This window comes from Polyodon spathula, chromosome 4 (assembly GCF_017654505.1).
Source record: "Polyodon spathula isolate WHYD16114869_AA chromosome 4, ASM1765450v1, whole genome shotgun sequence".
Lineage (NCBI taxonomy): Eukaryota > Metazoa > Chordata > Actinopteri > Acipenseriformes > Polyodontidae > Polyodon > Polyodon spathula.
Window position 1 is genome coordinate 71,047,669 of NC_054537.1, and position 25,457 is coordinate 71,073,125.

General features: G+C 37.5%; 1 protein-coding gene across 1 annotated transcript; it reads left to right on the forward strand.

Annotated features, from left to right (window-relative positions):
• Window positions 1–12,770: 12,770 nt before the first annotated feature.
• LOC121314811 (transcription factor SOX-4-like) lies at window positions 12,771–16,480 on the forward strand. The gene has a single exon (XM_041248500.1). It carries the CDS (start codon window positions 13,368–13,370, stop codon window positions 14,487–14,489), a length of 1,122 nt encoding a protein of 373 aa, XP_041104434.1. The 5' UTR covers window positions 12,771–13,367; the 3' UTR covers window positions 14,490–16,480.
• Window positions 16,481–25,457: the final 8,977 nt, after the last annotated feature.

Genomic DNA, 25,457 nt, shown 5'->3' on the forward strand with positions numbered 1-25,457 from the left:
TTGTCTTTACAACCTTTTATTTTCTGTTTGTTCATTATTAAATGCTGAGCGAAAGCAATCGTTCAGCTTCACCAAACTCCACCTCTCTGATAATTTTGTGTTGGTTCTGGTCTGACGTCACCCACTGCAGCCATCTTTGTGACACGTGGTGTCATCGTAGGATTACCAGCGCCTCCTAGATGCAGACCAGAGCAGGAACCGCAGTTTTTTTGGGGGGGAAAAAAGACTGCTGTTTTTTTTGTGTGTGGGAAAGAAAAAAAAAGTGTTTTTGGATTACAAAAAAAAAAAATAACATAAAATAAATAAAATGGGATGGAAGGAGGATAAAGAGCTGAAGGACAGGGAGGAGGAGTGTTGTCTATTGGCCAGACATCCACAGCGATATAACAAGCCATCGCCGGGGTGCCCCATCTGCGACCAGGGCCATCTGTTTGCCAACTGTCCCTTCTGCCACTATGAGGAGGAGGAGGAACTGGCACAGGAGAGGAAGGTGAGGAGAACAAGTGGGAGAAGAAAGTTGCAGCAGCAACCGCAGCAACAGCAGGAGGAGGTCGGGGATGACAGTTGGGAGTTTTTTTAAAGAACCTCGCGGCAGAGTTGTGCCCCAGCTGTGGGGCATATGGGCATACGTTGGCCACCTGCCCCGTGCAATATGTAGAGGTGGAAGTAATGCCTGAGTGGGAGGAGCCCGTGCATCCAGTGCCCAGGCGGGGGGACTGTGAGCATCCAGCGCCCAGACGGGGGGACCGTGAGCGTCCAGCGCTCAGACGGGGGGACCGCGGGAATCCAAAGTCCAAGGGACTGTTTTTTCCACCTCCACCAGCAGAAGAAGAATGCCTGCTGTTTCCACCTCCACCAGCAGAGGAAGAATGACTGCTGTTTCCACCTCCACCAGCAAAGGAAGAATACTAGCTGTTTCCACCTCCACCAGCAGAGGAAGAATGCCTGCTGTCCCCATCTCCACCAGCACGGGAAGAATGCCTGGTGGTTTTGCTCCCAGAGCGTGAGGGAGAGCCGCCCCAGTCCCCTGCAAGGGAGGGAGAGCCGCCCCAGTCCCCTGCAAGGGAGAGAGAACCGCACCAGTCCCCTGTAACAAGGGTAGACTACAAGCCGTTCCCATCTCCGTCGCCAGGATACTACACATCGCTCCCATCTCCATCACCAGGTGACTACACACCACTCCCACTTCCATCGCCAGGAGGCTACACGGTGCTCCCACCTCCTACCACTTCCACCGCCTGGAGCAGAGCTGCCTCTGCCTCCGCCACCTCCACTGCCAAGAGCAGAGCAGCAGGAGCTGCCTCTGCCTCCGTTGCCTCCACCGGCAGGAGCAGAGCAGCAGGAGCAATCAGTATAATTCCTTCAGGAAACAATAAAAAAAAATCCATTCAAATCCCAGGAGAGGAGGAGTAAATGCTGCTGATTTCATTTCACTGTGTTGCATCTATTCTGGTCTATTGAATTGATTTTAATGTAATTTAAATGATTTAAGTTGTTCCTACCTGGCATTTTCCGTGCCTTTTCACATGTACTGTTAGATATGTTGGTTTTCATTACTTTGGAATACAAAGGGCCTGTTTTAATGAAATAATAGGCAGCGCTATTTACATCTGTCATTGTCTAGAACTGAATAGACCCAATTGTCTCTATTTGCTTGTCAACTGAATCAATGCTCCAAAGTTGTTACTGTTTTTTACCAGGTATGAAAACTTTGGCCAGCTGTTTTACAGGAAAGAACTAATGGACTTGGCTCATTTATGGGGGGAGTATATAGTGGAGGCGTCTGCAGGTAAGTACGTCACTCTTGTATTTTTAAACACAGTTTATCTTGAAAAGGGGAAGTTATGGGGGTTTGATTGCACAGCTGGCTAATTCGCCAGCCTTTTAGGGCTAGGTACAAATCTTGCTGTGGTCACAAGTGAAATGTGTTTGATGGTCTCAGTTTAGCCCTGAGTAAGTATAACAAACAAAATCTACAATTCAGCACAGTTGCCAGTCTGCTTGCAAGAGATGAATGACATGAATGACAGGGTGCACAAATTTGCTCACAGTCCCTCATTGTTCATGAGCATAAAAAGTGCAATAAATTGAGGCTTCAGTAAATTGAGGCTTCAGTAAAAAAAAAAAAAAAAAAGATGCTGCTGACTTTAATTTGAACTCAAATTCCTTACGCAACTTTGAATGCAGTGTTCATTTTTAATATAAACAAACAAGAATACCATTAATTGAAATTGCTTGGGATCCATAACTTGTATGTAATTAAAATGAGGTGGAAGTTATACACAAACTAGGTATAAGCTTAAAGAAAACAGGATTAATACTGTTAATTCTGATATACTGGAATGAAATATATCTACTTTTGATTTATTTTGAATTGTAAGTAATCCCCTGGGTTTAGTTGTAGCAGTGATAATACTAAGAGTGCCTATCTTGTGCACATGTCTTGCAGAAGTGGTTTGCACTGAAATATATTTGAACATTTGAATTCTCCATTTTTATCTGAAATGGTATGATGTCTGGCAATTGCAGATCCCTACACTGATGCAGACTGACAGTGTCTTTTCTCTTCTGGGACTCCAAATACTTTTTTCATTGACAAGCCTAAATGAAACCAGGCTTCTTTCTAGATGCATCTCAACACATCATTATTGTAGTGATGACAAGTCTAAGACAGATGATACAAACACTGCCTCTGCAAGTGTTAAGCATTCCAGACCCCTCTCATTTTACTTGAAGTCCAAGTCTAGATAATGCATTCAAGTCTAGACAAACATTAAACCATGTGACCTTTTGTTTATTTAATCGAGAAAACACATACAACAGCCATTAAACCAAAACTTGAAAAACAGAGTAAACTAAATGTAATTATCTATGTGGTAAACTTGTTTTCCCTATGAAATTGCAGATTAAGGGAATAATTTTGAAAGCATTTACTGCTGTCTGTAATTTGCACTAGCAAGTTGATTTTTTTCATGTGTATATTAACAGGGAGTAAGTTTTTTTTTTCAGTAGTAACTTCAGGTTCCACATCAGAACTGTAGATAGAAAGACAGTAAAGTCACAATTTTGATAAATGGGCAAACCTCTAACACTAGGCACAACCTGTTTGTGATGAAAAAACTTGCCGCAAATTGGAGCAAACTGCCTCTGCCCTGCAATTTTGGATACTATGCCCCATCCTTTTTCATCTGCATTAGAGCCAATGAGCAACAAAACTTTCAGGTTGTGACCTCATTTACATGTTCGCATTGACTGATTTCGATGATGGCACAGAAAGAAGTGTCTGCTTTTCAAACTAAGCATGTAAGGGGAGGTTTATTTGAAATGCTAGCTCTATGTCCAAAACAATGTGATCAAAATCACACACCAAGTGGCCTCCACCTGTGTTAAATTGTAGTGATTCACATGATTTCAGGATAAATTCAGCAGTTCCTGTAGGTTCCCTCTGCTGGGTAGTGTATTTCAAAGCAAAGACTCAACCATGAGCACCAGTGAGAGAGCATTAAGCCGGAACCAAGCTGTTCGAAAGTCAATTTTCAGAATGTCTGACAACATTCATTGATAGTCACTGCACTGAAGGACAAAGTTGTTGAAAGGCACAGATCAGGGCATGGGTATAAAAAAATATCAAAGGCCTTGAATATCCCTTGGAGCACGGTCAAGACGATTATTAAGAAGTGGAAGGTGTATTGCACCACCAAGACCCTGAAGGAGACTGATCAAAGAGGCTACCAAGAGGCCAATGGCAACTTTACAAGAGTTACAGGCTTTGGTCAAAGTGTGCATGTGACAATAATATCCCAAACACTCCACAAATCTGGCCTGTATGGGAGGGTGGCAAGAAGGAAGCCATTACTCAAGAAAGACCACCTTGAATCCTGTTTTGAAGTATACAAAAAAACACTGAGGATATTCTGTAACCATGTGACAAAAAGTTCTGTGGTCTGATGAAATGGAACTTTTTGGCCTAAATGCAAAGCGTTATGTTTGGCGCAAACCCAACACAGCGCATTACCCAAAGAACGCCATCCCTAGTGTGAAACAAGGTGGTGGCAGCATCATGTTATGGGGATGTTTCTCATTGGCAGGGACTGGGGCACTTGTCAGGATAGAAGGGAAAATGAATGGAGCAAAGTACAGTCCTTTGAGGAAAACCTGCTGCCCTCTGCAAGAAAGCTAAAACTGGGACAGAAGTTCACCTTTCAGCATGACAACGACCCAAAGCACACAGCCAAAGCTACATTGGAGTGGCTAAGGAACAAAAAGGTAAATGTCATTGAGTGGCCCAGTCAGAGCCCCAACCTAAATCCGATCAAAAATTGGTGCCATGACTTGAAGATCGCTGTCCATCAAAGCTCCCCAAGGAACTTGACAGAGCTTGAACAGTTTTGTAAAGAATGGTCAAATATTGCCAAATCTAGGTGTGCAAAGTTGGTAGAGACCTATCCCAACAGACTCACAGCTGTAATTGCTGCCAAAGGTGCTTCCACCAAGTATTAACTCAGGGGGTTGAAACTTATCCAATTATGATCTTTCAATTTTGTATTTTTAATATATATATATATATATATATATATATATATATATATATATATATATATATATATATATATATATATATATATATTTTTTTTTTTCAATAAAAACTTTTTTCCCCTTAACAGTGTGGAGTATGGTGTGTAGATAAGTGGAAAAAAATCCTCATTTAAATGCATGAAACTCTGAGGCACTGACACAACAAAATGTGAAAAAAGTTCAAGGGGGTGTAGACTTTCTATAGGCACTATATATATATATATATATATATATATATATATATATATATATATATATATATATATATATGAGACACACGTCTCAATGAAATGTTTCTCTGACAGAATATGCTCCTGCAGTATTTCACCAGCATTTGGAATTATTGACAGTGAGAGAGCAGTAAGCCGGAACCAAGCTGTTCGAAAGTCAATTTTCACAATGTCTGACAACGTTCATTGATAGTCACTGCATTGAAGGATTTGTACATAATGCAACCAAGCCCTGGAAAGCTTTGACACTGCTTTATTATAACTTTAAAGTTTAAAATGTAGTAGAAATGTTGTCAAAAAAGTAGCTAAGTGTGAAATTGGTAAATCATTGATAGAAACACGCTTCACAGCTGCTCCTCGGATAAGATTAGTAATGTCCTGCACACCTGTCCAAATATGAACAGTATAATTATCAAGTGATTTAATACCAAAGCAAAGGTGCTGTCTCCAATTAGTAAACAATATAGATTCTATTTCATTTAAATTATTTGGTTGAACATAAAATAGGAGATAACAGTCCTGTGGCACATGTATTAGAAATATGTTTATCTTATGTCTATTTAACTATTAAGACCATTTTGAACAATTATTTGCAGACAGTTGTTCAAACTAAGCTATTATTTTTATTTCTGTATCATTTTTGACACAAATTATATGATTGCCTTTATCTGATACTAGACATGTACATAAAGAATAAGGTTCTCCAAGTTCCTCAGGGACTTTTTAGGTGCATGTTGGAACCAATGACTGGAAAGAAACACAACCAATACCATTCTCTGCTCTACTGGCAGACTTAAACATTACTGTAACTGCCATCCAAGACTTTAAGAAAATCAAAAATAAAACAATGATGGTTTTTGTTTTACATTAAATGTTTGTTTCTTTGTCTATTTTAACAATTGGATGATGCAAATATTGCCTGTGGATACACACATAGACAATAGTATGTTTTTGTTTTATATAAATCAAACTATTAAATGCACTCAAAGTTGGGACACTTTTTTCAGACATGGCTTTTAAACTTTAAAATGCCTACATAAATCCAAGATAGCCCATATTATACATTTCTGTTATAAAAACATGTTAACATTTTATAATCATGTAATGTATACCCAGGATGTTATTATTATTTTGATTATGTAATAGGTGTCATTTCCTCATGCCTCATCAACTACTTTCTACTCTAGATTAGAACATTGAGCTGACTCTTTTTAATACCTTAGGGGAACTTCCCCATTGACTTTGAAGCAATTTAAAACAAATGCTTTTTCTACATCAGGATTTATTATCCATAACTTGAGATATTCAATCATATATCCTAAAGTACAACATATTCAAGCTGACAAACAAAGTATTATTAAAAAATAAATAAATAAATAAATAGACCAATATTAGTGCATGATACTGTTTGCCTCAAAGTAAAATCTTAGATGCATTTCTAATACATTAGAGGGGTAGTTTATGTACTGTACTGGGCTTGTTTTCTGTACATGTACTGGGCTTGTTTTCAAAATTTGTAAACGGGTTTTGTATACTATATCATATATATATATTCTATTATATATAATATATATATATATATATATATATATATATATATATATATAAAGAAAAATCTACATCAAATCAATATTTGGTGTGACCACCCTTTGCCTTCAAAACAGCATCAATTCTTCTAGGTACACTTGCACACAGTTTTTGAAGGAACTCGGCAGGTAGGTTGTCCCAAACATCTTGCAGAACTAACCACAGTTCTTCTGTGGATTTTGTCAGCCTCAGCTGCTTCTCTCTCTTCACGTAATCCCAGACAGACTTGATGATGTTGAGATCAGGGCTCTGTGGGGGCCATACTATCACTTCCAGGACTCCTTGTTCTTCTTACGCTGAAGATAGTTCTTAATGACTTTCGCTGTATGTTTGGGGTCGTTGTCATGCTGCAGAATAAATTTGGGGCCAATCAGATGCCTCCCTGATGGTATTGCATGATGGATAAGTATCTGCCTGTACTTCTCAGCATTAAGGAGACCATTAATTCTGACCAAATCCCCAACTCCATTTGCAGAAATGCAGCCTCAAACTTGCACGGAACCTCCACCATGTTTCACTGTTGCCTGCAGACACTCATTCGTGTACCGCTGTCCAGCCCTTTGTCAAACAAACTGCCTTCTGCTACAGCCAAATATTGCAAATTTTGACTCATCAGTCCAGAGCACCTGCTGCCATTTTTCTGCACCCCAGTTCCTATGTTTTCGTGCATAGTTGAGTCGCTTTAAACCTGCTTTTGAACTATCAAGAAAAAATTATGATTACCAAACTGTAATAAAAATTAAAGTGGGCTTTTAAAAAAGTATTTAAACAAAAGGTAAGTTTAAAAGTACCAAACCCTTTTGGATTAAAGAACTTTGCACGGTTCTATTAGACATTCACAACAGACAGCCCATCATTGAACAAATACATCAAGGTAATAGTACGATGCAACTCGAACATTTTGTAGTGCAAGCACCCCAAGAAGATGTGCAAACAAGGCACAAATTACACCTAACCATAGGTCCTCTTGAACAAACAAGTCTGCAGTGTAAATATGAAAAAGTGAAGTCTCTCCATCACAAACATGTCTAGGCAGGAATTCCACAGTATCAGTATAAAATTAATAATCTCTATGATTGAAGTGAATTACAGTCTTCAGACTAAAACTACCACAGCCATTTGGTTGCTTGCTGCAATTTTAGTTAACCAGCCTCATTTGGAAATGTACTATAGCCTGTGCGTCTATGCCAGACTTTAGCATAGTTTTTGAAAATAAAGTCACACCTGCCTAATATATTAATCCTGTTAATGTCACCTTCAGCTTATTATCACCAGGTTGAAATGTCTTGGGAGTCAATGGAGACATGATTGTGATAATATCTGTTGGTTATTATTACACTCTGGTTCAATATTACTCATATTTAGAAGTCATAAATTTGACATCTACTCAATTTAGTATCACTTTGGGAAATAAAAACATAAGATTAGAAGGTTTATAAGTAATCTGCTGTACAGTATTGAAATGTTCTGACAAAGTAAATGTTCTTCTTGTTACTGCATCTTGTAAAGCGCTTTGTGATTGTGGTCCACTATGAAAGGCGCTGCATAAAATATTGATTGATTGGAAGTAGCAATCTAGAATACAAAAGTATTTAATGTCCATGTTTGTGGTTGTTTTTTATTTTATATATATATATATATATATATATATATATATATATATATATATATATATATATATATATATATATATATATATATATATATATATATATATAGTGTGGTAACATGACTGACAGTCCAGGCTGGCTAGCGGCAGAAATAGCAACCCAGACACAGAAATTGCAGTTAAGTCGCTTTTGCATACTTTTATTATTATAAAAAAACACACAGGAACAAAATAACAGTTTTAACAAAAACAATACACAGAACTCTTCAAATAAATAAAACAGCACCTAAGCACAGGTATCACGGTACTTTTCTCCCACATTACTCTCTCTCTCTTACACTCCTTCTCTGCTCCACGCTCTCCTACACAACCCACACCAAACATTCATTCCTTTGTTCTTTTACAGGGCGTAACCAGGGGTTAATTGACAACCAATCATTCCATCACCACCTGTATATATACACACAGCTCCAGATAATTGCTATACCTATTCTTTACACATTAAATTTAAATATCATGCGTAATTCATATTTTTTCAGAGGGTAGAATACCCAGTACGCAGCTCAGGGGCATTTAATTTTCCAATATGAGCTGAGGCTGAAGCACATATTTAATATATGAGTCAATCAAAATAATGAGAGGCAAGGTTGGATAGTAAATATGACTTTATATAATGTAAAGCTGTAAATATTTGTGAGCCTTTTATTATGTTTTTCACATATGAAAAAATCTAACATTTTTGGCATGAATATCTTAGTGCTGTACATACAATGAAGTAATTTACTACTACCAGTGTAACAGGTCGTCAACATTTCTGGAGCAAAATAGGTTTTATGAGTGTGATTTGCCAAATATTTTGGTTATAAATATTTATGCCTTTACAGTATTTTGTTTAAAAATAGCTGACACAGCATAAGTAAATAACTAAATAATATAAATAAATAACAGAAAATGTTTTTGAACTTCATACCGCAAAGTTTTTTTCTGTCTTTTGCAGTATGTTTTGTAATTCATTTTCTGTTAAATCACAGAATCGCTGCTTTTTTTTCTTCATTCAGCCATTTTCGTTGTTAGGAGTGGAGGTGGAGGGTGTTTCTTTGAACAAGGATGGGATTAACAATGATGTGAACCAATCACATGTCAGAGGGAGACTATTGCCGGGTGGTGTAAGGATGTCAGGGCAATAGTTCAAGAGTCACAGAGCACAGTATGAAATTGCATTACATGTATATAATTGTTTTGTATAAGATGTAGAACTATACGTGTGTGCCTTATTTTAATCAGATGAATAAGGTTTTCTCTTATATAGTTATCCAGACAACGAAATTAGAATTATATTTAATTTGACAACTAGCAAAGATGTTTTACATATACAGTGCCTTTCTTGCAAACTTATAATGCGATCATGTCGCAGGGCATATTGTCTGCTTCTTAAGGATTGACATGGTTGTGCTGCACAGCAAGAGAACAATCACTACTGTAATTAGACATTTCATTGTATTAATCACAAGCTTACCTTCAAAGTTATGTTATGTTCCTATGCAAAGAACCCCCTACCTGACTTGCAAATACATATTGTTTATACCAATATGTGTAATGTGTATGTCATATTGTTTAGAAAAAAATGTCATGAACCACATAATGATCAAAATGTACTTTAACCTGAAAGTCAGTCTCTGCTGATATGTTCTTCTCTGAGACCAATGTCATTCACCCAGTCCCATTGTTAGTCTTACCGAATGACATGCTCCTTACTTTCATACCAGACTCCTTTATCCATTGGTAACACCAAGATATGGTTTTCTCAACAAAAGAAAAAAAAAAATTGTATGGTACAAAAATCCAACCTAATCTCAAAGGTATTCAAAATGTGAAGCGGGCTAGATCAATAAGAAACTTAATAAAGTATAAACTACAGCTGGTAGCACATTTGCTGAATATGTGTGTAAACCTGTTTTTGTTTCTCCAGTGTAGAAAACTGATAATAATTTTGGTTGATTGTTTTGTAAATGTTTTTAAAGGTGTTAATGAAATGTATACGTCAAGAGGATTTAATTTAATTTAAACTTAATTAAGTTTTTGCAGGCAAAAAACTCATTGATGGAAAATAAAAATGCATGCATTATATACAAAGGAATGTGGACATGTTTGCAACTGTTTACAATTAATATATAGATAAAGGCATCGTTATAAAAAACATATTCACACCCACTTTGTCATCTGCCTGCATTTTATTTCTCTAAAACACCCTTTTTTCCAGACAAAGCTAATAGGCAACGTTCATACGGTAAATATGCCCTTGCTATTATCTTGGATAGATAAATTACCTGTAGATAAAGAGGCTTTTGTACTAATGTTTTTTACAATTGCCTTCCATCTGAATCTGGGATGCAGTGTTTACCTGAGCTGCTTCTTTCTCTATTATCAAGCGATTGCGCTCCGCACCTGCTGCAGCCTTGAGCTGGCACGCGCCACACTCTTCTAGTCGGCCTGCACTCGCGTGGCAGCTGCTGCACACGCCAACACAAACCATAGACGCCGAAGTTCACAAGCCAAGAAACACTCCCTTCCCAACACTTAACCAAACGCTGGTAAACGATCACAGAATGCACTCGTGTGTGAAGCATACGTTCCCTTCTGCACGCAAATAAGTGTATATTTGTGTTCATCATATGTTCATATTGAGTTCAATAATTAAACATGGTGTTCAACAACCCTTACACTTCGTTACGGTATAGGGGTTACATTATGACAGCTGATATATTAGTGCTTTTCTTTTACCCTTAAAAATGAAAGCGTCCTGTTTATTCTTTTAACAAGCCCCTTTTCTTCCAGGACTTAGTTTTCATTGGCCACGTATACATTTTGGTTGACTATTTGCCAGGTGCTGGTAACTGGTAAAACCTGAAACCCTCAACAGGTGCTTTGATAAAAACAAAAAAAAAACCCAACAAAGCTTCTAGCCATTGTTCGTTCTAATCTTCAAGCTATTTTCTTCAGAACTTGGTCGCTTTCCCGATCTAGCAAGTTCCCCTTCTCCTGTAGTGTTGCAGGACACCGTGTCCGGAGCAATTACAATGTAACGTTCCGTTCCACTCTAGTTCAGGTGCTTGTGTGTTGCATTTTTTTTTTTTTTTTTTTTTTTTAACTCATACACGTCCACAATTTATTTTGTTTAAATGTAGTTGTAAATATTACGTTTTCGGTTATACAATATAATAGTGTTTAAATGCAAAACTTACAAAAGCACATGGACGACATGACACTAATGTTAAGAATAGAAAGCGGCATTCGGATAATAATTTAAAAAAAACCATGACCCTATCACTACTGACGTCTTAATCATAAAATTATTTCCTGTGTTGATAGTACAATCCTTCAGATTACTGAGTAATGTTTTCCGTATCAGTATTGCGAAGTAGCCCATATTTTCCCTGAAGAAATTATTTCCAAATTGTGTGACTACAGTAAAATAATAACTCATTTGTATACATTTCCATGCTTACTCAGTCTATGTAACATTATGCAATTCCCATCACCCAACAAGCCAAGCACATACGAAATGCAGGTCTTGTTCCTTCTCGTCTATTTTGTTGTTGAGGCTCTGCTCTGCCATCTAGCGTCACAGTTATGCTCTCCTAATAATTTCCAGACAAGAACTGTGCAGTAGATTGTGTGTGTGTGTGTGTGTATATATATATATATATATATATATATATATATATATATATATATATATATATATATATATATATATATATTTTCCCCAGTTGTCATAGCTTGGCTTGGAATTATCTGACTGCATTAAAAAACAAAGCACAGGCATGGAACTAAATTGTAAGTTAGTTGTCGCTGTGTATATTTTCTAAATTATTTTGCACAAATACTTACATCTTTGGCTTGTATGTATATATTTACTTTTCTGTCTCCCCTGCCATAACATCGCAGCATAGCATAATAACACTGATACACAAGAATATGTGTGTGTGTGTGTGTGTGTGTGTGTGTGTGTGTGTGTGTGTGTGTGTGTTTGTGTGCGTGCGCGCTGTGAATGCAAGCATGTTGTTTTGGTCTCTTTGCATGTGAAGCTTTACAACCGCCCCCATCTTCACTTCACACCGCCCACTGGAGGCCGTCTTACTGGAGTCAGAAAAGCAGTTACCGGTATAAACAGCCAGACGAGCACGCAGATCTAGATCTACAGCACTGTGTAGGGAAGTCTATTGCTGCTCAATGCATCAGCTTTTGTAGAGCCGATCTATACGCTTTGCAACACTCTCACGTACCAAGTATTAGCCAATTTCTATATTGGTGTGTGCATTATTTTATTTATTTATTTTTTATAATTATAAGTGCAGATTAGAATGCACATGCACAGCTATGACTGACTGTCCGGAGTTGGTCTCAGCGTTGGTACACAACATAAAACGAAACAAAACATGCATTGTTAAACGAGCGCGCCCTCTTCAAAGCAAAACAATATATTCGGGTGGTATTAGTCGGGTTTCAAGTATAGATGCTTAAAACATAATACTTGTTTCATGCATCACTAAAAAGTAGAAACCCGTGTTCCTTTAATGCTAAGTTTGCAGTGTACACTCGAATGAGGTCAGAACTAAAGCTCCTCATTGCATGCGCTGATTATTATTAGATTCCCCGCCCAGCCAATGACAAGAGACAAGGCGTGGTTTGGCACAAGGAAGGCTGGAGACAGTAGCCGATTGGTTATATCATGTCGGCATAATAGCTGTGGGAAAGGATAAAGCTGCGCGAGGCGGAATTAGACCCTGCTTCAAGTTGCAGATAGAAGGCGGAATATAAGAGAGTTGAACTCGCTTGTTCTTCCCGCATGGTACAAAAAGGGAAGGCTATGCAAAAAAGTGTTCCATATCAGAAAGTTGGAAAGAGAGCGGTGTAGCAGTATAGATTCTGTAATTGCACAAGCTTTTTTTCCAGTCCTGTAAACAGAAGCGAAGACTGGCGCTCATCTGAGTTATATTTGAGCCCGTTATGTGAACCACTCTGGGACAAAAAGCTTCAGAACCTGGACGCGGCTTCAGCAGACAGAAATCTGAACTGCAGATATTTTTTGGGGGGAAGACGATTCTCTGACAAACAGTCGGACCGCCACATAACTCTGACAGGAGAGCTGTTGCTTTTCTCCTCGTTGTTTATGAAACGCTGAGCAAACGAAGGACTACTAACAAAAACAAAAATAGAGTGAACCTCAGAGACTTTTCAGTGTTAATTATTAGCCAAGTTTGTTTAACTGTCAAACTAAACAAACCCTGGACCCTGTCACTCAAAGCAGATAGTTTACTGCACAAGTTATTAAAAAGAACAAATAAATACATACAGAATCAACTATGGTACAGCAAACGAACAACGCCGAGAACACGGAAGCGGTGCAGGCAGGGGAATCTACCGACTCGGGAGCAGTGGACCTGGGCATGGCGTCGTCCCCGACTCCAGGATCTGCAGGGGATAAATTAGACCCGGCTTGGTGCAAAACACCCAGCGGGCACATCAAGAGACCCATGAACGCCTTCATGGTCTGGTCTCAGATTGAGAGAAGAAAGATTATGGAGCAGTCGCCAGACATGCATAACGCTGAGATCTCCAAGAGACTGGGCAAGCGCTGGAAGCTGCTTAAAGACAACGACAAGATCCCGTTCATTCGGGAGGCGGAGCGGCTGCGACTCAAGCACATGGCAGACTATCCAGATTACAAGTACCGGCCAAGAAAGAAGGTGAAGTCAAGCAACTCCAAGCCTGTGGAAAAAGGAGAGAAGATTGGTAGCACAAACTGCAACAGCGCTAACACTAAATTCTCATTGAAAAAGAGCAGCGGCACTAAATCATCCAACAAACCGCACAAGATACTACTGGGCAAGTCTGCATTCCCTGAGCATGTCTCTCACGCAGTTACTACAGATCACCATTCCTTTTACAAATCCAGGTCGGTGTCTGTAGCCAAGCAAATCCCAGAAAAGAAAACGAAGAGGGTTTACATCTTTGGGGGTAATAACCACGGAATCAGCCCCTCTTCTGTGTCAGTCCCAGCCAGCCCGACTCTCAGCAGCTCCACGGAATCCAGTGACCCGCTGAGCCTCTATGAAGACGGTGCTGGGGCAAACAGCCAAGAGGGACATTCTCATAATTCTCCCTCGGACCACCACAGGTACACCAATATGCGAGCATCCTCACCAACTCCTTCAAGGTCCCATTCCTCCGCTTCTTCGCACTCCTCTTCCTCGGATGAAGAGTTTGAAGACGACTTGCTGGACCTGAACCCAAGTCCCGGTTTCGACAGCATGTCGCTGGGTAGTTTTGGCTCCTCGGTTTTGGACAGGGATCTGGATTTTAACTTTGAGTCCGGGTCAGGGTCTCATTTTGAGTTCCCAGATTATTGTACACCCGAGGTGAGCGAAATGATTTCGGGGGACTGGCTGGAGTCGACTATTTCCAACTTGGTTTTCACGTATTGAGCGACAAAATAAATAATTTTTTTTTTGCTCTGAATAAAAATAAATAAATAAAGGGATTGTGAACCCTCTTCCCCCCCCACCAAAACCAAGGTGACTCCGAACCTTGCAGGGACGACCCAGCATTAAGAAAGAAAGCGATCTAAACTCGCTGCGAGTTTATTTCAAGAAATTGAGTACTGGAAGGGGTTCAGTTGCAAAATGCTGAAAAAAACAGCCCTAAGCAGACTTTGGCAAGAGAAGAGAGGAAGATATGTGCGACCTGATTAGGAGAGACTGAGATCCTATTGAAATAAACACTCAGTCTGAACTGGAAAACTAATTGATTTGCACGTACAAGAAGGCGGGTTTATGTCGGCTACTTTAACCAATGTTACTTAAAAGGGACACTTAAGAAAAACTTTAAAATCGTTAAGTACATTTTCATTACTAAAGTGGAACAGAAAAAGTCTGACTTGACCAGAAAATAGTGTTTTTTTCTCTCTCTATACCAGTTTGGTGTTGGAATATTCACAGGTGGGTTAATAATAATAAAAAAGCATGTTATCCTATCCTAGATATCTTTCCTGAGATTTCAGACACTGCTGAGCAGTAAAAACTAGTGTTAGGATTATTTAAAAACAGATAGATGGCGCTATGTTTGATTCCTACAAAAATCACCAGCTCTTTTGCATTCTTAAATCTTTAGGATTCAAACGCAACTCAAATCTGTGCTGGGCTTTATACTTACTGTACAATTCAGGACCAAAATTTCCTCAGATCACGTGTTTCTCAGATTTAAGTGACGAAAACGTTTTTCTTACCGATGTTTCATCCTCGTGTTATTTTTCCCTTGTAAATGTAATCCGGTGCCATTTTATATACGGATGTATTTATACAGTTTTTTTTTTTTTTTTTTTTTTTAATTCGTTTTTTGGTAGGTCTTGTTGTGTATACCTGCACCGTTTGTCTCCTTCACTGAAGGGCTAGAGTTGAACTTTTAATTTTTTATATTTAAATGTAGACTTTTGACACTTTTAAAAAGAGATGAAAACGTTTGATTATTTTCTCAGTGTATTTTTGTACAAAATATATAAGGGGGTGTCAGTCGGTGTGTGTCGCTGTTTGGATTTCCTGATCTTTAAGAACAAGGAGGGTTGTTTTCTTACAGTCGACCTCGTTTTACCCATGTTTACACACAATTCAATCTGCAGGCTTCTTAAAGGGACAGCATCTCATTTAAGATACTACAAAAGTCCCTCTTTTTAGTAAAACAACAACAAAAAAAAAAAAAACAACCCACAAATATTTTCAACTGCAGTTTCTACGTTTTAATACTGTCTGTATCTGATGAAAAGGAGATACTGTAGCTTTATTAAACTCACATTCTTGGCGCCTATTATTACAAAAGCGCTGTTTTAACCACTGGATATATCAAAATGCCGACTTGAGTTCGCGACACTGTACTGCGCTTCTCATTCTTGTATTTGAATATTTAATCCTTTCTAATTGTTGGCTAAATATAATTGTTTTAGTATCATATGGCATGGTGAATAGCATTTGTATTTCTGATTCAGGTTTATAGCTGTTGTGTTTAAAAAGAAAAAAAAAAGAATAGTGAAAAGAACGTTGTACATTTAAGTGTATTATAAGCAAATGAAGATTGTGTGTTTTCTGTACGTTACGGTATAACATGACAGGCACTAGAACAGCTATCTTTAGACCCCCTTGTTTGCGTTTAAGGTGGTTGTTCAATTGATTTTTAATATAAATATATATTTTAACTTTATTTTAATTCATTCTGTGCAATATGCAGTGTAGAATAGTGTTTTGTCTCATGATCCTGCCATAACAACGTTTTATTAAAAAAGAAATATTAAAAAAAAAAAAAAAAAAAAAAAAAAAAAAAAAAATCATGCCAGCTAATTGTATCAAGTCCACTGCCTGTCAGATTGTTGAAATACTTCTGTAAATAACTTTTTTTCAAGAAGGAAATAAAATCAGCTGGAACTGAACCCTAATTCTTGACTGTCTTGTATTGCACTCTGTGTGGGTGGGTGTTGAGGGAGTGGGAGAAAGTGTCTGTCTGTCATGGAATTGGATCTACTGGCTCTGATCTATTTTGCGGTATGTACTAAGGTTATGGTAGTTTTATTATACATAGACTCGTTTAGAATCAGTGCACAAGCCTTAAGACCCAACATCCTGGCATATGTAGCAAAACTTAATTCCATCCTGATATCTGTATCTCTGTCTATCTCTCTCTACCCACCCGCCCAGACTGACTGCTGCTGATGTGGAAATGGAAGGCGTGCCGGCTGTAAGGCCACACATACGCACCTACATGGCATCCTTTAATAACATTTAAACCACTGACCTGTAATGGCATTCAATTGTATTGTTTTATAAAGTTTTGAGAAACATGCATGTACTACAAACCAAACTAAACCCTAATTACTTGGAATATCTGCCAAAGCCCCAATGCAGAGACCGTTAAATTACATTAATTTGTGATATTTGGCTACATATGTATATATTACTGTATGCTATGTGTTCATATTTTTACGTGGTCTTTATTTTTGAATGAGTAGGTATCATTGTGAAAAGTAGGCTACACGAAATTATGTATATATGATAGAAATCAAGAGGGATCTTCCAGCCGACGGTGAGGTGTTGCCAGACTCGCTGTCAGTCAGAGCAGCGGTTGTAAATGAGCTACAGCGATAGTCGTTGCAATTTATTAATTTTTTTATTAGTTCGGACCGAGAAAAAAAAAAAAAAAAATCTGTTAAGATTCCATAAAAAAATCTGCCGTTAATTTCTCTATTTACAGTGTTCATGTAAAAGTTAATCTGTACTAAAAGCAAGTTTATTCAGTAAATGCTTACCAAGTACAAAATGCTTTTCTTCATTATCCCTATTTAATAAATACATGCTCATTGTTTAACTAATGTTAATACAGGCATGGTTGGTAACCGAAAAAAACGCAATCCTAATGTTTTGTCGATTTAAATTGTACACCACGTCATACATCCAATCTGCTTTGTTTATAAACAATACATTTGTACTTAGCATATAATAGGATTCATACTTGTTTTCATATGTATTAGTCAACCACGAGGAAATGTGTACTATATGTTAGTGAAACAATGTAGTACTTTTTAACGTTTAAAGGCGACAGTGCATAACAGACGGAGGCATTTCAAAATCGACATGTTTTAACAGTGTTCCATACACACTTCTGGAAACACAATTTTAATTCTATTTGTGCTGTAAAGTTTCAATTTACATAAAAAAAAAATCTAAAACTTTAGTGCAGGGAACATCTGATTTAATAATAACTCTATAATAGACGTATCATAGGAATACCTTTAGAGTAACTGTTTAGGATTTTGTAAACTATCCATTCTTGGCCAAATTCATACCTATACAGAGCACAGCTAATGAGTTATGCCATTGGTCCTGCATAAAATGATGTTTTTGCGCCACAGTGTACTGATGGCTGCACACATATACTTTAGCAGTGGTTCACAAATGCTAGTTGCTTCCTGAGCTGAATTCCAACCGAACATACTCAACGTCACTCATTAAAAAATAACAAAAAATATAATTTTAGAATCCACCTGATAATGCTAGTTTTAAAAAAAAATTGACAAATTATATGTATTTAAAAAAAAAAAAAAAAACCCTAAACATGTACCACACACTTGTGTGTAAATGGACTTTCCCTCATATAACTGATTCATTTGTTAATGTAATGTACAAAGATGCATCTCCTGGTCATGGCCCAACAACCATTTAACAGGGTAGGGTAGGGTTTGAAATGTGCTTGTCCAATCCCTACACATAATCCCAGTCAATCTAATGATATATATGATACTGAAGCAATATAACATTAACCAGTGTTCTCTGCCAGGCCTAATAACATTTTTGAACTCCCATTTCTTTTTTTTTTTTTTTTTAAGTCTACCTTAGTCAGGAAGCTTTACCCACTAATACAAGTGTCTTCAGATTAGCTAACCTGTGCTCTAATGCATTGCTTATTTACATCTGATGACTTGAGGCCAATGGGCAGCCCCGATTTGTTCAATCACTTCTCTTGCACTAGAATGACAGCACACTTACTACAAGCATTTTCTATGAAATGCTGCTACTGGTTTGGCACTGCTAGGCTAAACATGTTGTACGTTTATAACCACTGGAAAGACATTAAGAGGTGCTTGTTCTTGGACTATGAACAATTCTGAATAGTTCCAAACAGCTGGAGAAGTTTAGTGACAATTTCTTACACTTCTGTTTTTTCTGTAAATTATGCAAATAAGTAGCTTGTTTCACAGACCCGAGGAACGCTAATCTTAAACGACCTTTCTTAAAATCTGGTAGTCTAAGATTTAGTGCTTTTCAGGGACTGTGAATCCAACCAACAGTAAGATAGGCACTATCAGCTTCTGACGTTACCAAGAACACAATCCTTTATTTACTTTGACAATTTAAACAAGTTTATGCATAAGGTTGGAACTAAGTCCTGCAGTGGCATTGATTGGAAGAGCCAAAATTGCCTACCCCTGCCCTAAGATGCCTTAACTTGTTTAAATTGTGGTCCACTATGAAAAGCACTATAAAAATAAATATATTATTATTATTATTATTATTATTATTATTATTATTATTATTTATTATTATTATTATTATTATTATGTTTCCTTCAGTGCAAGATTCATGTGCCCAAATATAGTTGAGCTAATAGTGTATGAGGTCAATGTAACGTGTTACAACTGGCCCCAATCCAGGGAGCCATTACTAAACTTAGTGTTGCAGCAAGAAACAACAAAACTAAGAGCAACCAATTGTGTAAATTATAAGTACAGAGATCAGGGATGAGAATGCTAAAAGCCTGGATTCATAAACTGGATAACATAAGTATATATCACAAAAAGAAAATTGGGGAAATAATGTACTCTACTAGACCAAAAATAGATTTTTGTAGATAAAATATCAGGGCTTTGGCACAGACAGCTCCTCTTCCACAGGCAGACAGAGACCTGAACTGGGCATGTGCCAGGTGAGTGATGGCACTCTAGTTTGCTTCTGAGTGAGTGATGGCACTGTAGTTTGCTTTGGAAAAATTCAATGTGTTACAACCGTCCCATGTTACTACTGTCCCCGGTCTCTCCTGTATGATATCAAATACACTTTGCTCAACAACATGCACAATACATAATAAACCACTGCTGTGTCACCAGTAGAATAGCAATAATAATCACAATAACAGGCATTGAAATATTACAGCACCTCTATTTTCTATCTGTGTGTAAAAGCAAGCATTTTAAATTAATGATACATACTTCTGTAGCAATGTATATCGCTACGTGCAGAAAAAGCAATGGTAGCTGAATATGCCAAGTCCATCAGCATTATGTATCATTATTGAGATCCACAATCCTGCAGCTTTTATATTTATCTCTTACTAAATAACAGGAAGGGTAATTGTGCCAAGTTAAGCATAATTATGAACGCACTGCAGCTCGTATATTATGTGAAAGAAACAACCTGAACGTTAACCTGCTAGATTTTTTAAATTTATTTAATATTTTTATAATTAAAGTTGAAACAATTACCTTTCAATATTGATCCACTTCCGTCTTGGCTAGCAGAGTGTTCAGATTTCTATTTACCTTTCACGTGCTTGGGAGTATGGGAGTGTCTACTGAGCTGGGCAACCACATTGGTCTTATGATACGAAACGGCCGGCCTAGTCTGATTTGCGTTCATACATATGTAAAGGGCTAAATCTGGGCCGGCCCTGGGCTGCCTTTTCTTTCTTGGAGCGTTCACATATGATTTAAGGTGGCTTTAAGTCGTCCCTGGGCCGCCTTAAATAGCAATTGTGAATTGTCTAAACTACTATATGATGTATGAGCTTTAATATTCAACCAATACAGTGTAAAATATTAAGTTTCAGTGTTTCAGTGGCACAGCTCACCCTATTATAGTCAAATTAGAATAAATGGAATAATCTATTTTTAAGGCAGGTTTCAAGAGTGTCATATTACAATGGCCACGACCTTATTAGCATCAGAATGCGGAACCCCAAACATATGTTTTCCAGTTACTACATAGAGGTGATTATAATATAGTATATAAAACTATGGGTATTGAAACTTGGTGTGACTGTGATTCAAACATAGATAAATTACTGCCTAACTAATCATGCAATTATCCAGCTGTCATTCATTTGTTATCTCAGTTACTGCACTTGTGGAATACATTGCCGTTTTAGCGTTGATCAAACACGAATAAAAGTAAGATGTGTGGCCTACACACCAACTAATTGCAAAGGTGAAAATGTCAAAGAAAATGGCTGTTGAGTATTTAAAAAGTTAAGAATTATTTTTTATTTTTAAATTGCTTTTGACGTAGCATAGCACAACCTATTCACACAACCATATTTTTTTTACTACAGACTGGCTACAATCAACTATACAATGTATTCCCTTAATGTAATTTTATGAAAGGGATAAAGCTCTCCAACTCCATCTGGTTCATCCTGCGATAGCATCTGGGTGTGATAATACAGTTCCTCCTGCTTTATTTGTCACTTGCCTTTGGTTTAGCTACAGTTGTCCATAGGGATTGTATGACTGACACCTTGATCGCTGTTGCATTATCATGGCACCAAACTGCAAACCAGATTGATCTGAATGCCGTAAAACATCTGACAAAAGCTGTAGTTTGCCAGGTGCTGGTCATTGCTATAGATTTGCCGTGCTGTGGTAATGCTATAATAGCACCACTGCCAGACAGCCATTCTCAAGGTGCCAGACAGCCATTTTCTTTACTCCATGCTTCACTGGTGAAGAGGGTTTTGAACCAGCCTGTAACCTGACATTGCAATGTGCTGCAATAAAACAATAAACAGAGTGACCATAAGTAATACCTATAGGAGTTACTTTTGGATCACAAGCAATTGGCACTGTTGTGTAAAACTAGACACAGCATGTAATAAGTAGTATAACCTTATAGTCCACTAGTTGAATGGAAAAGTGAGTTGACCAGAAACTGGTAGTCGACTAATTGTACATCCGCTATGTCATTGTGTGATGTGTGTTGCGACTGGGTTGACAAGGACGGCAAATCTGCAAGTTTCTAGTAGTAGCTAGAGGAGTGCCCCTAATTGCCTTTTAAAATATATATTTGTCAGCTGTATTACATAAATCAAAACCTGCTTATTTATAAATGTGTTGATTTCAAAAAAAAAAAGCTCACTTTCCCCTCACCTTTACAATTGAGTGCCCATCAATGGTGATTAACTTCTGCATCGAGTGTTTTAAAAGACGATTGAAAGCTAATTATCCTCTCATACGATGAAACTGATTTGCCACATAAATGTGACCTTTCCTTTTCATAAACTTGAGCTACAGCTGTGGAAACTGGGATACGTATTTCTTTGTTGAGTTTAATCAGAGATTACATCTTGCCCAGGACTACAATCACCCAATTCACTGCAGAGAGGATGCATTTCTAAGGAAACTAAGGGAAGTGAATAAAATATTTAATATCAAAAGGATAAAAGAAAGGTCATACAAATAATTACTTATAAAATAGAAATTAGTTTTCCTTAGTTTGATTATGACAGTTTCTATATTAAATAAAATTCTCAGATTTGTATTGATAATTATTGACTGCATTGTTTTGTGTTGAGTAATTAACATGTTTTATTCTATTTAAGTAATACCTAACAACTTCAAATTTCTTAAAGGCAATTAGTCAGAAAATACAAGTATCGACACACCCCTATTACTAGTGAACTAGTAATGATAGTATTTTAATTGTATTCAGCTTTTTGAGTTGAAACAGAAAATGATTGTGAAGCTTATGGTTTATATATATATATATATATATATATCTATATATAATATATATATATATATATATATATATATATATATATATATATATATCCTGTTTACACTAGCCACTTTTAAGCCGACTTTGAGACAGCTTAGGTTCTTTTTCTTCTAGTGTAAATGCACGACAAAAAATAAATAAATAAATAAATAAAGCCGCCTTCTCTAGAGGGGCTTTGCGATGGATTTGCTCTGTTTCTTGCTCTACTGTGAATGGTGGTCTCTGAGATGGTTCACGTTTGCTACATATGCTTGTGGGAAGCGTTCCCATAATGATTTATTAATATTTGTAATGGTGACTGTGACTATTTTACCTCAACAATTCGACTGTCAAATTAATAGTTGTTCTACCCATAGTACATAAATAGTTTTAAATGTATACTCCAATCTTTGTCTTCACAACTGCTCGTTGATTGCATGTCGCCTGTGTGTAATTGCATAAAATGGCATACAAAACAATCTTATGCAAAGTACAATATGTTATTTTTAAATTTAATTAAAACCGAATGCTTGCACAATTAGGCCTCAAAAGATGTAATTAAAAAGCTATCAAAAAGAATTAAGTGAGAGTTAACAGGAGGGTGAAGTAAATAGAAAAAGCTAACCTTGCAGTGTAACAAACTAAAATACATTTATTTTGTAAACCTTACCTTGAAAGAAGTTGTATTCAATGTCCTCTCTCAATTAAAAATTAAAGTTCAATTTTACATTGAAGTTTGGTGAAGGACTCCAAACATACACCCCTAAATCCCTCTATAAATGGCATCGACTTTCTTTCCAATATGTTTTTAGCTTGACTGAAGCAGTTACTACCTTTACATAATTTTCTGATTGAATGAATTATGGGTGAGTCTAAGAATCACATGACATAAATGCAAGAGGTTTCAAAAGGCTGCAGAGAATATCTCCTATCAGTAAGTAATAAGCAACTGCTGTGTATTCTTTGAATAACATGATTATGTCCAGCAACCAGGAAACCATACAGGCAAAGTATGGGATAAGCTTACAATGCTGTCAATTTAAGACATTCATAGCCAACAACACTGCATCCATTCACAGTAGTGGGACATATTCATAACACTCAAGAGAAGTCTGCTGACAGTTAATTCTCTTGGCCTGCTTTACCTGTCCAACTTCAAGGAACACTGTTCAATGAGATGTGGAACTTTGCTTTCAAACACATTTTGTAAGATTTTTATCCCATCACATATTGAAAAGGTTTCTTCTAAAGTTTCAAATTCTTGGCACTTTTATTGCATTTTTAAGGTTTATGCTTCACATTGCAGTGCTAAAAATATCATAGGAAGATTGATCTTTAACATAGTTAATGATTACCCAATTAGGGGTAGAGCATTTAATAATACCAAAAAATCTATAAGATATTTCTTATACTGTGTCAAACTTTACCTAAAAAATCATATTAAATATGTTTACTGTTCAGTGTATAGCATTACACATTTAATCATAGTGAAACAGAAATTCCTGACTATGAATGTACATTAATTATTTGAAAACTATATAGCGGATTGTATACAATGTGCACTTATGGACCCCGGTAGACTGCTGTGCATAATGCATTTCAGATAAGGTTTTTGGTCATATGTCCTGCGATGATGGGCATTTGTAACCAGACAAAGTGACAAACAGCCACGCCTCCGTGGTTTCACTTTCTTAAGCATTCTGTTTAGCATTATCTTTGTTGATTGAGACACACTAAGAGCCAGATTGCAGCAGGGGTGAAGAACCGTTTGCTATAATCAACATGCCCAAGACAGACAGGTGCGGCACGGTACCCCTGGGCATTTTTACGGTGCGATACTGCTAGTCTGCACCTGAACACACAGGCGTGGTATGCACTATGCGACTGATTTTTCTTACAATATGGAAAATTGAATGGTACAGTACAGTAGTTGTCAGTACCACACTGTAGGCTATGTACTCAAATATAATTTTCATTATGGCCAAAAGTTTTGCATCACCTGACAAAAAATTCGGATGTAGACATAATTAAAAAAAAAAAAAAAAAAAAAAAAAAAACTTGATATATCGCAGATGTCAAGTTCCAATATAAATATATAAATATATCGAGGGCCTAGCGAGAGACCCATAGTAAAACAAATAGGCTAATAAAAAATACTGTACAACCACTCCCTCGTTTTATCAAGGGCGTCAAGGTTCAATAACCTGTTTTAATTTGTACTGTGGCGGGTAATTGCTTCTCATCAACTTCAGTAATCATGAGTCTTCCTCTCCTTTCTCAAATGCACAAACCTGCTGCATGAAAGAATCCATTCACAACAACATAGGAGGCCTGTTGCTGCGGAGCTGACGTCACTGCCTTGTGGCTTTTGCTAGTGCATTGTTGCCTTTCAATTGAATGACAACCATTACTGAATGGGAAAGAGCCCTCTCTGCCCATCAATCACTGAGCATATATAAAAAAGCTCCCCTATCAAGGACCTGCTGTGAGGGGGAAGTCCCTCTCACCTCCTGTTGAAGAGAGATGTCCTCAAAGTAACATATTGCCATTTTTTCTCTCACTCCACTGAGACAGGTCACAGATTGCTTTGTGCTTTCTTTGCCTGAATTTGGCTGATTTGTCAGTTTTTTATCGTCAAATTGTATTAATCCACAGTAAAATTACGCTTTCGAGCATTTTTGAGAGTGCCACTGCCTGATTCTCATGTCAGTTTACTGACTAGAGCTGGTTTCGACCCCTCTCAGGAGATTGGTAAGCGGCCATTAGTCTCTTTTCACTGCACGAGGCCTCGTGTAGAGTTCATATACTGCGTGGGGAGCTGTTCTGGTGATGTAAGGAGACCCCGCGGGCTCGTGGTGTCGTCCTCCACGTTGATTTAATTGGCCACAGCGTCCACAAAAAAAAAAAAAAAAAAGCTCGGACCTAACGCCCCCAGTCCTACGCCAGATGCTTAGGGTCAGAAACACTGGCTGGTGAACAGGACTGCTTTCCTTGTAGGAAGTTCTCTAGAAGAACTTAGCGCCAGAGATCAGCCCTATCTCCAGCAGAGTCTCTCTCCCCGAGCCATGGGAGAATGAGCTCATGATCCAAGGGCCTCCGCAGAGG

What these genes read in the sequence shown, in the direction of transcription:
- LOC121314811 (XM_041248500.1), top strand. Translation starts at nt 13,368, where the DNA reads ATGGTACAGCAAACGAACAACGCCGAGAACACGGAAGCGGTGCAGGCA.